General features: G+C 36.3%; 1 protein-coding gene across 9 annotated transcripts in view; it reads left to right on the top strand.

Moving 5' to 3' along the window:
• SLC35F5 (solute carrier family 35 member F5) overlaps positions 1–11,149 on the top strand; it is a 44,160-nt gene that overhangs the window by 26,018 nt on the left and 6,993 nt on the right. For 3 of the 9 annotated variants that reach the window (XM_007102945.4, XM_007102944.4, XM_028501002.2), the window contains 3 exons: positions 1,465–1,569; positions 4,749–4,908; positions 9,493–9,583. In XM_007102945.4, the coding sequence (XP_007103007.1) occupies positions 1,465–1,569; positions 4,749–4,908; positions 9,493–9,583 (356 nt within the window). Of the gene's footprint in view, positions 1–130; positions 374–1,464; positions 1,570–1,754; positions 1,854–2,183; positions 2,390–4,748; positions 4,909–9,492; positions 9,584–11,149 lie in introns of those variants that run through there. The other 6 variants (XR_003683550.2, XM_028501017.2, XM_028501014.2 and 3 more) reach the window with 6 other exon arrangements.

Genomic DNA, 11,149 nt, shown 5'->3' with positions numbered 1-11,149 from the left:
GCCCCGCAACGGGAGAGGCCACAACAGAGGGAGGCCCGCATACCACAAAAAAAAAAAAAAAAAAAAAAAAATAGGTTAGTAGTGTGCTTCCCTGCTGGCGCAGTGGTTAAGAATCTGCCTGCCAATGCAGGGGACTCGGGTTCGAGCCCTGGTCTGGGAAGATCCCGCATGTTGTGGAGCAGCTAAGCCCGTGAGCCACAACTACTGAGCCTGCGCGTCTGGAACCTGTGCTCTGCAACAAGAGAGGCCGCGACAGTGAGAGGCCCACGCACTGCGATGAAGAGTGACCCCTGCTCACTGCAACTGGAGAAGGACCTCGCACAGAAACGAGACCCAAAACAGCCAAAAATAAATAAATAAATTAATTAATTTAAAAAAATAGTTCAGTAGTAATAGTAATAATAAATAGATTTAATGAAACACTGGACTTTTGGATAATTGATTAAAGTATTGAATATGGTCACCTGGCAGATAGCACCTTATACTGCTGGGGTTTTTTTTGTTGTTTTTTTTTTGTGGTACACGGGCCTCTCACTGCTGTGGCCTCTCCTGTCGCGGAGCACAGGCTCCGAACGCGCAGGCTCAGCGGCCATGGCTCACGGGCCCAGCCGCTCCGCGGCATGTGGGATCATCCCAGACAGGGGCATGAACCCGTGTCCCCTGCATCGTCAGGCGGACTCTCAACCACTGCGCCACCAGGGAAGCCCTATACAGCTGTTTTTAAAGGCTTACTTAATTAAATGTTCTTGCGAGTGAGTTAATATATTAAAGAGAATCCATATTTATTATGCAGGTACTGTGAGCCCTACATTATGTTAGATATTTTAGAACGTTAAAAAGTATACATTATGTGTTTGCAGTTGTCAAGGAGTTTTTGATTTTAATCAATAATATATGATTAACAAAATGAATCCCCTGGAGAATAAAATAACACTGTATTTAACTATAGTAAGTATTACATTATCTAAAATAGAAGACAAGAAGGATGGAAATTCAGTGGAGTAGAAAGAGGATGCTTGGTGGCAGTGGTGGGACTTTAATAGGGTCTTGAAAATGGTGGTAGAATGTATATTAAAAATTATACATAGCAGTGGGGAGAACAATATAAACAACAGCTTAGAGAGGGAAGGAAGCATTGTTAAGTTGGCTGTGTCAGGTGTCATAATTGCTTATGTAGGGGACAATATGAAGTATGCATTTCAAAATTAAATACCAAAAAGTTGGCAATATAACATGTATAACATTGATTAGATCATTGAGGTGAATGTTTTTGCATTTATTTGTTTATACTTTAAACTCCTTCCTATATTCCTGGAGGCCATGGATAAGGTGGGTTATACTTTATCTTTTCATATTTGAATACTCATTTCTTGAAATAGGAGCTGACTGTGTCAGATTTTAAATAAGTGTGTGATAAATGAGTTAATGAACAGATGCTTTAAATTATTATCTTGATTTTTACAGGTTCCATCTGGTCTCTTGTTGGAGCCATGCTCTATGCTGTCTATATTGTTATGATCAAGAGAAAAGTAGACAGAGAAGATAAGTTGGATATTCCAATGTTCTTTGGTAAGACTATGTTTAACTTGTGAGGCTCTTTACTCTGAATAATTAACTTAGGGTTTCATTTTTGTTTTTTGGAGGGAATAGGGAAGTCTTCCTCCCCGCTCCCCCATATGATTCTTTAAAACCATTAGATTTTAAAGATTATGAAGTCCAATCTCAATGTTTTTCTCTTACCTTGTTCTGCGTAGTTGTGCACCTGTGAGGAAACGCTCATTCCCTCAGTGTGAGGTAAAGAAATTCCTTCTAACACCTTTTTCGAATTAATGTCTTCAGCCCGTGAATCAGATATTTTCCTCACTGATATGACAGGTTATGCTGTTATAAGCATGTGAGTGTATACCTGTTGTATTATACATTTTGCCTTTTTTGAATTGTTAGAAGTGTAAGATTGGGGAAACTGCCCCAAAATGATACGTATAATACCGTTTCAGTCTATGTACTTGTTTTTACTAAAAATTGTAGATCTTTTGAAGGTTTTCCATTTGCACTTTATCTTTAAGACTCAGATTCTTTTATGACATAGATTTTCAAATTATCCAGTTATAGTTTCTGGCATCAATTCTTAATTTTGGTAAATGGCTAATATGATTTATAAATTCTCCTTTGCCTGAAATCAGCTCAGTAAAGAACTTGTGATATCTAGGATTGCAAAAGAAGAGCACATTGACAAGATATCTTCCAAAAGATATCTGAATATCAATAGATAAAGAAGCATGGTGATGAGAATTCAAAGTGCAGCTTACAGGGAACCGGGAGACATGGACTCTAGCTGTTATAACTTCATTTATCTCATACTCATCTGAAAATGAGAAGAGTGGACTAGGTTAGTAGCTGATTTACGGAGGATCCTGGGAAGGTTGCAAGGAGGTGGAGTTGCACGTGTGAGTCTGGTTCTCAGCCTCTTTGCTGCTTCTGCTGGAGCAATTCTGCTTTGTTGGTTTTTTAGCATTATAATTTACTTTGTAGAAATGATTTTTCTGCTAAAAATAGTTTGTATATCTTCACCTAAAGATTAACAAAAATAAAATCTTTGAAAAGCCGCTAGACTGGGTGATCACTCAAGTTCCTTTCAAGTAGAGAATTCAATAAGTATACTTTAAATATGAAGATAATTTTAATGATGTCTTATTTTAAAGTCAAAGAAAATTCCATCTGGAATGGATTAAAATGTTAATGTTTTACCGTGTTCTTTTTTAAGATTGGCAGCTTTCAAGAAAAATTGCTTATTTACTCTTATTGGAGAGTAGTAACAGACATATAACTTGGTTGATCTTCATATGTGCCATGATATGGAAAGCAATATGAATTTGACATGGGCTTTAGAATAGCTAGGATTAGAGAAGTAGTAGTTAGGGTTGGGACGTGGAGGGTTCTTTCGGCATTGGGATGTGAGCAGAGCATAGCAGGGAACAGTGAGTAGATCCATTGTGCTGGAGTGTTCACTTTAGGGAAGAGCAGAAGTGCATGTGGCTGCCTTCTGGAGGGTCTAGAGAACAGGTGAAGTGATTTGGATCTTTTATCTCTAGATCCAAAAGTTGTTACTTAATGTGGGTTTTCACAGGTTTCATAGTTGAGGGAACAGAAAAGAGATTTGGTTCTTGATAATGCCAAATTTTGGTGTTTTAATTAGAACAACTTTTTAATAGTATACAAGCCTTCTGTACGTGTGTTGTTTTGTTCCTTTTTATTTTTATCACTAGGTGTCTTAAGTTGGGTTTCCTAGAAGCAGGGTGTGAGACAGGGATTTGGTGCGGGAGATGCATTGAAGGGGTGCTCTGCAGGAAGGACTGGCAAGGGCGTGAGAGGAGCAGAAGGGAGAAGGGGAGAGAGCCACGTGACCTCTGGCACGGTCGAGGCATGGCCCAGCTCATTGCAGGTCCCTGGGCAGGGAGCATAGTGGGGGCAGGTAATGTGTCTAGGCACTCCTCAGAGTTGTCCTGGCCTAGAGCCCTTAGGGTTTGGCTGCACAGGGTGTGGAGTGGGGAGGGGTGGGAACTTCCTGGGAAAGGCAGACTTGGTCGCTGTCCAAGACAGTCCTTCGGAGAAGGCAGGTCCTGTGAGTCCTCAGCAGCAGATGAGAGTAGGTGCCCCAGCCCTATTAAGATTTAACTAGGCATCCTAGATACTAGTTTATTATTTAGCAGCAAATATAAAATACATACTTACTGTAATTTAATTTTCTTTTAGGAAAGCTCTAGAGTTACCTCTGGATCTCATAGTGGAATTGTGGTGTTAAACTATATGCAAAGTCCAATAAAAACTACTCTAAAATTATAATATTTTTTCTTTACATTCACATGTTGTAGTCTTATATAAGTTTACGTTTCTATAATAATAATAGCTAGCCTTTATTAACTATTTACTCCATGCCATGTACTGTGCTGTATTTTATGTGTTTGTCTAATCTTCCTAGTAACCTAATTAAATATTATTTTACACTTATAGATTGGAAAACTGAGGTTTACAAGAGGTTGAGCATCTTGCCTAAAGTTTGCCTAAAGATTACAGTACTAGTGAATGGTAGAGCTGGGATTGCAACCCAGGGCAATCAGACTGCAGAGCACACACTTAACCACTAAATATTATAGCCTTCCTTTACACATAGTCCATGCTTAGTTCATACTTGAATAGCTGTTGGTGTATGTGTGGTGTTATCTCACAGACTAGCTTATGAGCTCTTGGGAAGGCGGGAAGCAAAAATTTTATCTTTTTAGGGGACCCTCCTCCATTATTCCTAGCATAGCACGGGTGCTTTAAATATAAATATGATTCGAATCAGAGAGTATACCATCTAGTTCCTCTTAATAATTTAGGCTGAATACACACACACATACACGCACCAGTTATTCCTTTAAGTTCTAGGACACTATATTATTATAATCTAAGGTTAACAACCCTTCTTTCTGAATTGTTTTAAGTGGTTTGTTCTGCAGTAGTTGCTCTATAAGCGGGGATAGTTGAACCCTGAAGACTCAGTGATCACCAGTTGCTTGATAAAGTTTTTTCTTGTGTTGGTCTCTCCATAAGACTTACTTAAAAACAAAAGTAACAGAAATTTCAGTTAAGGAAACCTGCTGAAGCCCTTTGTGCAAAATCTAATGTTTTCTGATTGTAGAGTTATAAGTTTGGAAAATTGAAATAAATCACAGTTGCTAACTTTTCTCTCTTTTATACATGTTTAGGTTTTGTAGGTCTCTTTAATCTGCTGCTCTTATGGCCAGGTTTCTTTTTACTTCATTATACTGGATTTGAGGACTTTGAGTTTCCCAATAAAGTAGTATTAATGTGCATTATCATTAATGGCCTTATTGGAACAGTGCTCTCAGAGTTCCTGTGGTTGTGGTATGTACTGTTTATTACCCTATGATTTATTAGTTATGAGTTTATTGACTTTTGGCTAGTTTAAGCATCTCTATTTCTTCTGTCTTCTGATGGCTCCTCCTGTGCACCTTCCCGCCCCACACACTTACAACTTAATACAGTAACTCCATTAGAGCAGGAACTGTGTTTTGTTTTTGAATTTCTGTGTACCCATTGCATAGAGTAGTGGCTTGCACATGGAAGGAGCTCATAAATTTTGCTGAACGAATAAATGAATATGAATGATCTGAATTTATAGAATGTTTTAGAAAGTAGAGTGTTATGCTAATTAAAGGCATCGTTATCTAATGGACAGTCACACTTAGGAGATGTGTATCCGAGGTATGAATACATGAATTCTAAGTGAGAATCTGGGGACTTTGCTTATTCAGGGGACTTTGGAATGTCTGTTTGGTTGTTCATAGACTCTTTGGTTTTGTTTATTCTCAGGACTTTTCATATGAGTGAGGCAGGTATATCAACCCTAAGCTCTGATTAACTTGAGATTTTAACATAGTTTGATATGTTGTAATATCAACTATGTTGATATATGATAATAATCTTAAAATAGTTTGACAACAGTATCATATATGGAGTTTAAGACAACTTCAAATAGAGAGCTTAATACTTAGTCCTGTTTCCATCTAATATGAACTTAAAAAGAAACACAAATTGTACTTAAGCTCCTAAATGTATTTTATTATATACCATTTAAGACTACTGACTAGTTTTCCCTTGCAAAAGACTGCAACAAAAATAGCCTTTTCCATCAAGTCTTCCTTAATGCTCTGCCTACATTTCTCTCCCCTCTCCAATTAGGGAAATATCTTTATTTTCTTGATATCCTCTGTACTCACTCCCTTTCGTGTAGTACTTAAAGATTTACTTTGTATTGTAGTAATTTATGTAATTAAATTCCTTTGCTGATCTAAAACTCTTTGGTATCAAAATCTGCTCATTTTGTACAAATTATTTGAGGTGCTCATTTTTTTTTAACCAAAAAGAATTACATATTTTATTTCATATATTAATATATACCATATGTCTCATTCTTTTGTCCTATCACTTCTTTTGCTCTATCATTTCTCTTGCCTCTTTCCACTGTTGGTTCTGGGCAGATGAAACTGCTTACTGGTAGTGTTTTGATTGAACTTAGTTGAACCATAAGGAATTGTTGATCTTAAACCATTTTTGATGGCAGTTTCATAGGGTTCAACCCAGTGAACCATATGCTTTAAACAATTATGCACTCACTGTATTTTAATAGAAGTTTGTATTCCCTACTTTTCTAAGTTTAGCTTAGATTAGAAAATTTCAAAGCAAGGAGTTTTTACATATTTGAAAGAAATAATTTTAAAAAATTTTTGAATATTAGACGAGAGAAAGGTTTAATATGGTTCATATTACATTGAGACTCATAATAAACATGGACTATACCACTTACAAATATTAAAATACTCATTTTTTATTGAGAGAGTTATTTTTATTTATTTATTTATTTATGTTTTGCGGTACACGGGCCTCCCACTGTCGCGGCCTCTCCCGTTGCGGAGCACAGGCTCCGGACGCGCAGGCTCGGCGGCCATGGCTCACGGGCCCAGCCGCTCCGCGGCACGTGGGATCTTCCCGGACTGGGGCACGAACCCGTGTCCCCTGCATTGGCAGGCGAACTCTCAACCACTGCGCCACCAGGGAAGCCCGAGAGAGTTATTTTAGAGTTTCATTATGTCAGCAGATTTTAATGTAGGCTTTGGGGATGAATGAATATGAGTTGTGACATATGTAATCTCTCTATATGTGAGCTTTCCTGAGTTTGCTCCCTTGGAAAATTTTACAGTTAAAGAAATAATAAGTAACATGTTTTGAAATATTTTTATTCTTTTTGTATTTAACTTTTTTTTTAATTAAGAGAGTAATACATACAAAAGTGTACAAAGTGGATTACAATGAAAAGGTAATCTCCCTTCTGCCCCAAATTTTCATTTCTTTTCCCCAGAGGCAGCCACTATTAACTTCTAAGCCTTCTACAAAATTGTCTGTATATTACAGAAGTGTGTTATCAGTCTCTTAATCCTCCCCCCTCCAATTTGTTTTATTTTTAACATGCAAACTATGGATATCATTCTATACACAGATTACTGTCTTGTAAGTCTTTACATATCAGCCACTAGATTCATTTTTTTAAAGCCTATGTAGTACTCTAATCTGTTATGCTCCAATCTATTATGTAACATAATGCATAGAACATAATGTGTTTTACCAGTTCCTTCTTGAGAGACATTTTAGTTTGTAGTCTTTTGCTTTGTAAATAATATGGCATTGAACATCCTCATGTATGTTTTTGCATATACATGTAAGTATTCTATAGGATAACTACTGAAAAGACTGAATCAAACGTGTAGACTTTAGATTTTGAGAGAATTGCAAAGTTATTCTCTACAGAAGGAACACAATTTATATTCCCAATTGTGTATATGAGTGTTTATTGTTGACTGAACTGGACACTCAAGATCATATATTATGATCAAAGCTATGTTTATCCTTACCTGGGGTGGAATTTTCAGGACCTCAAAAAGGTTCATTTTTCAGATACACTTCTACACTCAAGCATTTAAGAGTACTTATGGTTACAACTCAAAAGCAGTAAGTTAGTAATGAAACAAACTTCATATCCCTTCAATTCTAGGTGTTGTTGGTAACTCAAAACAATTATAAGGAGCATATCTACGTATTTTATACCTTTTTAGATCATTAAAAATAGTTAAATCAGAAGTCATAATCTTTGCGTGTATGATTTCTTTCTAGGAAGGCAAGATTATTGTGTGTTTAACTATAAATAGACAACAAACTTCAGCATATATAATCAGGTGCTGAGTAGTATACTAAAGATTTAAAAGTGCAGTTGTGAATTTTTTGGAAATTAAAGATATGTACTTGTCACTCATTGTTTATTTGAAAAAAAATTTTTTAAGTGCACTGTTAACTCCATATATTGTACTGCTAGTATAGATGTGAGATTATCCACCTAGTCCTCTGTCTTAGCATTTCCTGGAGCATGTTGAATGAATAATAGATCAAATGGGGAATTCCCTGGTGGTCTGGTGGTTAGGACTCTGCGCTTCCACTGCAGGGGGCACAGGTTCGATCCCTGGTTGGGGAACTAAGATCCTGCGTGCCGCGTGGCTCGGCCAAAAAATAAATGAGTAAATTAATTAATTTAAAAAAATAAATCAGATGTATTCGGCCATCAACTAAATTGGGATAAGCTGGTATAAGTCAAACAGGGTTTTTAATACTTCATCTCAGACTCAGTGTGATTCTACTTTGCATTATAAATCTCTAAGAACATATACTGCATTAAAAAAAAAGAAACCAAGAGAATTCCCTGGTGGTCCAGCAGTTAGGACTCAGCGCTTTCACTGCCGGGGCCCTGGTTCGATTCCTGGTCCTGGAACTAAGATCCCGCTTGCAAGCCTTGCAGTGTGGCCAATAAATAAATAAATTAATTAATTAAAAAATTTTTAATTAAAAAAAACAATATTTGATCCCTGAACCCTCTTTTCACAGATCAGCTCATGAATAGTGGACTAGCACTTGAGTTTTCTTTACCACATCAGTAAGAACTAATTGTTCAGCCTCTGGTGAATACTTCAAGTGACACTTTATCAAGAGATAGCCTCCTTTATTGTAGGACAGCATTGTTAATCCTAACATATGCTGAGCTAGAATTTACTTGCCTATAATTTCCATGGGTCTGTAGTCCTAACTATATACATTATGGTTTTATCTTGGCCTATAATTCATTTTCTCCTTATATACCCAAATATCTATTCAATATAATGCTTTCCTTCATTTTTTTCCTTCAACTATATAAAATTATATGCAATTGGTATGTCAAAATTTGACACCAACATTGATAGTTCAAGGTGAAAATAAAATGAAGAGCTTAGGTTTTGGTTAGGACAATTGCTAGAAAAATGAAAAACAACAAGGAAATATCCCTGAAATATACTCAAGTTCTTTTTTTCTGACATTAAGCCAAATCAAAAGAGCAGCACACATCTAAAGACTACTTTAGTTTTTAATGAGGGTGAGATAGTTTTACTTTAGTGACAGACCCACCTGTTGGCTTATCACTTTGTTAAAGTCTGTGTTATGAGGTATTGTCCTGAAATTTTAATATAGCTTTAATATAGTTTCCTTTGTTAGCTAAGTATCATTATCACAAAACTATCAGAACTCTTTTGACAGTTTTATTAAAAATGTTAATAAAATATAAACTATACATCAAAAGTTGAATAACGTCTGTAAGCAGATCTAGAAAATAACATAAAGTCTTTTGAAATTTGTATACTTATATATTGAATTTTTAATATTTGAAGATAAACTGTAAGAATGATCTTAGTAACTTTATTTTTTATTATGTCTTAGTCCATCCTGAGCTTTTATTTTTGCTCCTGATCTCTCTTGCCTATATTGTAAGATAGATAGTTTTTGATCATTGTTTTTCTTTGGTTCTTTTACTTTTTTGACATGGAAATGTATATTTTCTTTTTTTCTTTTTAGGGGCTGCTTTCTTACCTCATCACTGATAGGCACACTTGCACTAAGCCTTACAATACCTCTGTCCATAATAGCTGACATGTGTATGCAAAAGGTAAGGCAAACTATTTATTAGATATTTTAAGTGTATTATTAAAACAGCTAATGAAAGGTAAGAAATGTGACTAAATTATAAAGATGACCATGAATAATACTTGATGCCTTCTCTTCCAAGCTGTTTTACTACAAAGAGATATAAAAAGTACCAAAGAAATGGGTAGTGTGTTGCATTTTTTAGCCTTTCAATATTTTTCCTTAATTTCTAAATTAAGGGCAGTGTCTTTATATATAGTTCTCCAGTTTTGGAGCTGATTATGTTCCAAATGTTCTTTGGTGAGTCAGTGGTATGGAATAGGGGATATAGTTTAATCATATAAACAGTAGTGTTTTGATTTCTAAGATAGACTCCAAAGGTTTCTTAACACTATGTTAGTACTCCCATAGATGTGAGTGGCACAGGAATAACGTCATTTCTCAGTGATTGCTCATTTCTGTCTGGACTCACCAGGCCAGGTGCTCCTTCCCTCGTCTGTGAAGTCCTGGTCTGAATGTGAGGGTTCTTTTTTTTTTTTTTTTTTTTTTTGTGGTATGCGGGCTTCTCACTGTTGTGGCCTCTCTTGTTGCGGAGCGCAGGCTCAGCGGCCACGGCTCACGGGCCCAGCTGCTCCGCGGCATGTGGGATCTTCCCAGATCGGGGCACGAACCCATGTCCCCTGCATCGGCAGGCGGACTCTCAACCACTGCGCCACCAGGGAAGCCTGTGAGGGCTCTTTTGATAAATGCTGGCCATGATAACATTGCAGAAAAGAGAATTGGGGTGGAGGGTCCCTCCCAGCAGCCCAAAGGGAGAAGTTTCTTTAGTGCTTCTAGGGGTAGTAGGGAGCAAAAGATGTGCCACTGGCTAACACTAAAAGATGTGTAGCCTTCTATCACTCAGTTCAATATTTGTAAGCTTTTAATGCCAATATTAAGTAACAAAATGATGTGTGTGTGGTTTAGTTTAATATAATTTGAAGAAGAAATACTTGAAAGCCCAAAGGCTTATAATGTGTAGAAGTTAAAATCAGATTTTTATTTTTCTTTAGATCTTCATGCAGTTTTTAGGGTAAAGGCAAAATACTCTCAGTGATATGTATCCTCTTTATTTAAAAAAACAATTCTGTGGTATTTAATTTTGTTTCATGGTTCAATAAATTCTAATTTATCTGTCATGGTTAAGAATGGAAATCTTTGTAATTGAGAATTACTTATCTTACATATACCATGCATTTTCAAAAAATGTGAATATTATAAAATATATGTAACACTAAAGTCATACATCATTAAATCCTTTTATAGATTTAAATAATATCCAGGTCTTTCCACATCTCAGGGTCATAATCTTGAATATCAACCAAAATTATTCTAGTGAAACTAGGGAAGTGCTGCTTATTAGAGGATTTTGGTAGGTTGCTGTGTAAATGAATTTTACCATACTGATATTTTGAAAACATCGGCTTTTTTGCAGATTTAAAAAATAAAAATTGAAGGTTAATTTTACTTTTGAATTTTTTAAAAAGAACTGTAGGGCTTCCCTGGTGGCGCAGTGGTTGAGAGTCCGCCTGCCGATGCAGGGGACACG

Source organism: Physeter macrocephalus, chromosome 2 (genome assembly GCF_002837175.3).
Source record: "Physeter macrocephalus isolate SW-GA chromosome 2, ASM283717v5, whole genome shotgun sequence".
Classification (NCBI taxonomy): Eukaryota; Metazoa; Chordata; class Mammalia; order Artiodactyla; family Physeteridae; genus Physeter; species Physeter macrocephalus.
Note: the sequence above shows the minus strand (reverse complement) of the source record. Positions and strands in the feature narration are given on the sequence as shown.